Here is a 7,126-nt window from a genome sequence, read left to right on the forward strand (position 1 = left end):
CCGAAGAGGAATGTTTACAGTCAGCTCTCCCGCTCGGCTGTCTTCCCACCGCGGAGTTTCTAAGTTACGCGACGCCTGTTTATTTTCGTTTTAGATCGTTCGCTGGAATCCAGCTACGTCACACACCGGGAAAACACCGTGTTTCCCCCCGTTTACTTCTCAGGCAGATATCTCTATTTCCGACCCCGCGTTATAAGCTAACCTTATTATACCCAGTATTTTTACCAACCTTGACAGCGGCCAACACATTCGTCGAAATTCCGCGAGCAAGGATTTTCACCCTATAAACTGTACTTTAACGTGTAGGAGTTCAGCGCCACGCTCGTTTTTAAATTGGCTTCAATGTAAAAACTGTTGAAGGAAATAAAAAGTAAGAAATATATTTACATATTTCCCTGAACATCTATTTTTGTATAGGTCGTATTGTTTACATTGTTTTTTATATTATACCTTTTTTAAACTTCGTTGTATAAATACTCATTCAGGTTTTTGTGAATAAACATTCCTTTGCATTGCTTTAATCGAGGCAGTTGTTTGATTAGTTTTATTCTTAACAACAACTATTCTAAAAAAATAATCGGCTATGGGCGCTCAAATCATACACATCTTTTGCTCATAGGTTAACACAGAAACGTCAACGAATGAGATGGCCGCTGTAGCGCGAGATATCAAAGTTGGCCGTGGCCCGAGTTAACAGAATGATAAGATAGAAAGTCCGTCTCATTTAGGAGCTTTGTCAAAACTTCCATCAATGCATTATATATTGTTTGGGTAAGTTTAATATTATATTTATATTTTTTAATTTATGATTAACACGGTTTATAATTATTTAACCATAGTATCTTAAGTTTGGTTCGAATGAAACTTGTGAGATTTTCGCTCGGAATTTGGGCAGCTCGCGAAAACGGTGATAGAATTTGAAAGTGACGCGAGACTGCTAAAGCAACATTACTTCACTAAAAATTAGTGCTAACTATAACATGTTATGTAGGATTCTGAAGTGTTTTTACTAGGTGGTTAATATAATATGATAAATAAAGGTAAATAATGCAAAACAGTTATAGATTGTAGATAACAAATTTTAAACTGCGATTGTTTAATTTTTAATTTTAATACTTTATAACTAATCTTATTTAATAATGTTACCATCTCTGAAACGTTTCAGTGATGAATATCGCATATCTAAGTGGAAAACGAGGGTGGAAAATGTCAAGTCAAGATAATGTATGCGCCATGTAATAAATACCTCATAGAAATTATGGGTTGTGGTAATAGATTTTCATTGGGTTTAAAAGATGAAGACTTCAAGAAAATGGAAAACTTTGCCCGACATGATATGATCAATTTGCTTGATGAGAAGGAAAAAAGAAAATTCGATGACATTTTAGTAGAAGGAAAGTGAGGGCGAGACATCGATCCCGGGGACGGGGTCAGGTTCGGGATCGGGGTCCGGGATTTAAGGGGTGAAATGAGGGTAAAATCATCGAAAAGTCAATGTATTTAGGGTATTTCTCGCGACGATTTGTTTTCTCATATATCAACATATTGTGTCCAGGCCAACTTGTTCATTTATCTACGCTTATCTCGAAAGATACTTGAACGTATATCTTATCGCGTTTTATCGTACGGAATAAGTTGAAATGATGTAAAAATTGATAACCGAGGCGGCGCGTGCGCAGATTCCCCGGGAGACGCGGTTAATTTGAATTTAAGAGTTTTTTGACGTCATGGAATATTCGTTGTTAAAGTAGAATGGAAATATTTTTAAACTTTATTTTAATATCATTGTAGTGGATTTGAGTGTTTTGACGTCATGGAATATTTGTTGTTAAAGTAGAATGGAAATATTTTTAAACTTCATTTTAATATCATTGTAGTACTTAAATACACTTGACACTCGAATCTATATCACGACTATTTCAAACGAATATTTTAAGTATGAGAAACGTATCGTTCTCAAATGATACTTGAATATACTATAAAAGGGGTTGTATAGGGTTGTGGGAGGTCATTCCACGGTTAACTGCGGTAGCTATATTCAAGATGCCTAAAGCCCAACATATTTGCCCTACATGCGCGAAAAGTTTTTCTACCAAGTCCCACTTAAATCGGCATGTTAGAGAAGTACACGGTGATAGACATAAGTTTGTCTGTGAAGTATGTGGTAAGAATGCGGCTAGATTGGAACATTTCAAGAGCCATCAACGAACTCATGACTTGAACGCACCCGGCCCTTCCGAACCCATGGACCTGTCTCGCACACCGTCACCAATGCAACGTTCGCCATCACCAACCCGTCCACCATCACCTAGTCTGCTTCAAGACATTCAACTGGAATCTATCCAACCATCTACATCAGCTTTACCCGACAACCCAACACCATCACCTGTTCCTGCCTCATCAATACTTGATGAAACACCACCAGCATCTCCAAGTATGGTCCAGGCGCTAAATGATACGCTAGCGTCTATCCGTTACAATGCCGAGGACTATGATATTGATGTGGCTATGTTTATCGGACGTTACCGAGCCGCTTTCCGTAAATTTTTAGTAGAAAGACTCGCCAGTAAACGTGGAATTAAATAGTTCTTACTCGTAAGATCGATTTATATGAGACCTTTGGGGGGTGCGGAACAAAGTGCGGAAGTGAGACCCTATTTCCGGAGCATTATGCAGACAACATTAACGGTCGATGTAATTGAAGACCAGCTGAATGACTGCATTGAAACAATACAGTCAGCGGCGGAAAACTTTGAAGCGACAGGTATGTACTAAAATTTATAAGTTATATTTTGAACTAAAACATTATATTTTTGATAGGATCGGGTTGGGTAATTGACCGTGTTCTGTATGTAGAATTAAATGTGGCATCTTACCAGCCGTTGCGAGGGTCATCGTATATGGAACTACCTGAAAAACTATCTCGACGTCACGCGATTCTTAATATTAGAAACGAAAATGACGAGAAATGTTTTCTCTGGTCAATTCTCGCTAAACTTCACCCAGTTCCTTGGACTCAAAACGCTAATCGTGTTTCCAAATATACACCTTATGAAAATGAACTTAATACCAGTGATATATCTTTTCCTTTCAAATTAAACGCTACGGAACTTAAAAAATTTGAATTAATGAATAATTTATCAATATCTGTGTTCGGCTTTTCGGGAGACATATTCCCCCTTTACGTAAGCGTCAACAAGTGTTGTAATGAAAGGGAGGTTGATTTGCTATACATCACCGACGAAACTAAAGATATTGACGATGGGAATAGACATTACTGTCTTATACGAGACCTAGGAAAACTGCTACAGCATCTAACAAAACACAGAAATACAAGTTATTATTGCAGGTAATTTAGTTTCCAATATATTAGTGTGCAATCTACTAATTATTTTCTTTATTAGAATGTGTCTTCACCGATTCAGTGGAAACAACGCGGAACAGCAACGTGATGCGCATATTGAAGAATGCGCCACCCACGGCGTCCAAAAAACAGTTTTCCCTACCAAGAAGAAGACGCTTTATTTTGATAAATATGAGTGGACAGAAAAGGTAAAAATAAAAATTATTTAATTTAACTCTTAATGAAATGAAATTATTAGGTGCAGTATGTATTTTACGCCGATTTTGAAGCAATCCTACCGAGAGTTCAAGGATGTGATCTAGATCCTGATTTAAATACCAGCAAAGTAAACATGCACATCAGCTGCGCGTATTCGTGGGTGCTTGTTGGACCTAACGGTAAGATATTTGGCAAAATTCCCTTTTAGATATATTATAAGAGAAGACTTATAGGTGTACCTGTTCGAACCGATTGCTATCGAGGTCAAGATGCAACTCGAAGATTTCTGGAGTCTATTCTAGAATTAGAGAAGGAGTTGATGGAACTCATTGAGACCAATGTACCAATGATTATTACCCCGGAGGAGGAGGAACAGTTTCAAGCTGCTACGCATTGCTACATTTGTCAGAAACAGCTAAATCAGGGAAATATGCTCGCTGTTCGAGATCATTGTCATTTCAGCGGTAAATATAGGGGGCCAGCGCATAACCTCTGTAATCTTCAAAAGAAAGTTCCAGAATTTATCCCTATTTTCCTTCATAACATTAGCAGGTGAATTTATTAAGTTAATTATCCAGGAAATAAACCTAATAATAATAAATCTTCATAGATACGATTTACATCTTATATGTCAGGAGATTGGTCATTTTAAGGAACAGACACTTGACTGTATTCCTTCCACTAGCGAAAATTATATTTCACTCAAACTAGGTAAAATATATTTAATTATGGATTTAACCTTAACAGTAATTTTATTATTATTTTTAGGGAGATTTCGGTTTTTAGACTCTTATCGATTTCTAAGCGATAGCCTCGATGCTCTAGTATCTAATCTCGTTTTGGAAGGAGCCAGTAAATTTCAGATTGTTAAGAAATATTTTGAAAGTGATAAAGTTCAACTGCTTTTGCGGAAGGGAGTCTACCCGTACGAGTATATGGACGATGAAAAGAAATTTGACGAGACGATGCTGCCACCTAGAGAAGCGTTTTTCAGTTCATTGAAAAATCAAAATATTTTAGAATCTGATTATTTACACGCCCAAAATGTTTGGACAGCGTTTAATATTCAAACATTAGGTAAAATTACTATAGTATAAATATTTTAAATCTCTTAACCTCGGTTTTCGTAGGGGAATACACCGACCTCTATGTGAAAAGCGATGCGTTGCTCTTAGCCGACGTTTTTGAAAATTTTAGAACATTATCTATAACTCATTATAAATTAGATCCCGCTCACGCTTACACCGCACCAGGTTTAGCCTGGCAAGCAGCTTTGAAGATGACCGATGTTCGCCTCGATCTCATACTTGATATAGATCAACACTTATTTATTGAAAAGGGTAACGCTTTTTGATATTTTAAATATTTTTGTATTTACATTGAATTTTTAGGTATTCGAGGCGGTGTTTCAATGATCTCAACTCGTTATTCTGAAGCAAATAACAAATATATGCCCGACACATATGATTCGTCTAAAGAGAGCAGTTATATATGCTATTTAGGTAATTTACATTTTAATTTTTTTTTTTTTTTATTTTTTTTAATTATTTTAATTTTAATTATATTAATTAACTTAATTTAACTTAATTGAAGATGCTAATAATTTGTACGGTGCTGTTATGTGTGAACCACTACCGCTAGGCGACTTCCAGTGGGTTCAGGAGGATGATTTGCAAACACTCTGTGAAAATATTCTGAGTATTCCCAATAACGTTGAAAACGGATACATTTTAGAGGTAAATAACAAGTGTTATAATTATTGAATTATATTTTTAAAGAATTGTTTCCTTTGCAGGTGGATCTTGAATATCCTCCAGAGTTGCATGACTTACATAACGATCTCCCAGTAGCAGCGGAATCTAAAGTTATTACACATGATATGCTATCTCCATACTCCAAAGATCTCTTAGGAAAATTAAATATTAAGGAGAATCAAAGTCTACCAAAACTTCTTCCTAATTTAAATAATAAAGAGAAATACATAGTACATTACCGCAATTTAAAATATTATGTAGAATTAGGTTTGAAAATAACCAAGGTTCATCGAGCTCTAACCTTCACTCAAGGAAAATGGTTAGAAAAATATGTTAGATTCAACACTGAACAGAGGAAATTATCCAAGAGTTCATTTGAAAAGAATTTCTGGAAACTAATGGTTAACTCTGTTTTCGGGTAAATCAATTTAAATAATTTATTGCTGTTTTTTCCCTTACTTCATTTAATTCTTTAGAAAAACAATGGAAAATTTACGGAAGCATATAAATTTCGAGTTGATTCATAAACCAGAAAGAATGTTAAAAGTTACAAGTTCCCCGCAGTTTGAACACTTTACCATCTTTAATGAAGAGTTAGCCGGCGCTCATAAGAAGAGAGCTAAAATTGTTCTTAACCGGCCTATATTTACCGGATTCACCATTCTAGATTTATCCAAGGAGCTCATGTATCAGTTCCATTATGGATTCATAAAAAATACGTACGGGGACAAAGCATCACTATTATTTACAGACACTGGTAATTTAATTTAATATGCATTTTTTATTTAAATAGTACTAATATATAAAATATTTACAGACAGTCTAACGTACAACATTAAGACGGATGATGTTTATAAAGACTTTGAAGTTCATAAACACCGCTTTGACTTCTCTGATTATCCACCTTCGCATTTCCTTCATTCTAATCAGAATAAAAAAGCTCTCGGTTATTTTAAAGACGAGACAAATTCGCAGTTAATTCAAAGCTTTGTAGGACTTCGTCCAAAGCTTTATTCTATTAAATTGTACGGGGAGTCTAAGACCGCTGAAGAGATAGAAAAGGAGTTGCGATTGGGGAAATCTTTAGAGTCAATTTTAAACCATAAAAAGGTTTGTAAGGGTGTTGCCATGAACGTTATTAGAAACGTCATCCGCCACGAAGACTATGAACGTTGTCTTTTTAATCAAGAAACCATGTCAGCCGAGATGATGCGTATAGCTAGTTTCAAGCATGAACTATTTACTTTAAATATTAGAAAACTTTGTTTATCACCAAATGATGATAAGAGATACATTCTACCCTGCGGGGTTCGTACATTAGCGCACGGTCATAAAGATATTGAAAAATTATAATGAATGCTTGTATTTATGTATATATAAAAAAAAACTGCTATTGCTATAAATTGTAAAAAATTATTTTATTGAATACATTTTGCACATAAACTCTTTAATCATTTTATCGTTTACATATTTATCTTTCTTAAACCTAGACACAATGTTATACATTTCGATTCCTTTACACCTATTTATAGCAAAATAGATACAGAATGCTCCACAAGTATTACTAGAATTACTCTGTAATTGATTAGAATTAAAAGTTACAGTTTTACTGTTTCGTTCAATAAAGTCATTAAATTTAAAATAATCTGGCGGGTTTCCAAAGGAATCCATGAATTCACAATTTTTATGTTTAGAAAAATATATTAAAACCCAATGTTCTCCAGGTTCAGCACTCGTATCGGTATTTACAATAAATAGAGAAGGGAATATTTTTACGTATTTAGGTAGCTTGTCAGCTGCGAACACGCCT

At 35.1% G+C, this 7,126-nt stretch overlaps 1 protein-coding gene across 1 annotated transcript; it reads left to right on the forward strand.

The window, feature by feature from the left end:
* The first annotated feature begins 4,157 nt into the window (after nucleotides 1-4,157).
* LOC149957563 (uncharacterized) lies at nucleotides 4,158-6,856 on the forward strand. The gene is made up of 9 exons (XM_090167094.1): nucleotides 4,158-4,273; nucleotides 4,331-4,639; nucleotides 4,693-4,902; nucleotides 4,954-5,064; nucleotides 5,156-5,298; nucleotides 5,358-5,499; nucleotides 5,849-6,073; nucleotides 6,134-6,538; nucleotides 6,849-6,856. Exons 2-9 carry the CDS (start codon nucleotides 4,498-4,500, stop codon nucleotides 6,854-6,856), a joined length of 1,386 nt encoding a protein of 461 aa, XP_090023220.1. The 5' UTR covers nucleotides 4,158-4,273; nucleotides 4,331-4,497.
* The last annotated feature ends 270 nt before the right edge of the window (nucleotides 6,857-7,126 follow it).

Source organism: Leiobunum rupestre, chromosome 2, assembly GCF_980474605.1.
Source record: "Leiobunum rupestre chromosome 2, qqLeiRupe1.1.hap1, whole genome shotgun sequence".
Lineage (NCBI taxonomy): Eukaryota > Metazoa > Arthropoda > Arachnida > Opiliones > Sclerosomatidae > Leiobunum > Leiobunum rupestre.

Bases quoted from the DNA above. Each gene is read 5' to 3' on its own strand.
- LOC149957563 (XM_090167094.1), top strand. From the start codon at position 4,498: ATGGACGATGAAAAGAAATTTGACGAGACGATGCTGCCACCTAGAGAA. The intron at 5,065-5,155 runs GTAATTTACATT...ACTTAATTGAAG, and splicing joins CAGTTATATATGCTATTTAG to ATGCTAATAATTTGTACGGT. The intron at 5,500-5,848 runs GTCTACCAAAAC...TTCATAAACCAG, and splicing joins AAATATTAAGGAGAATCAAA to AAAGAATGTTAAAAGTTACA.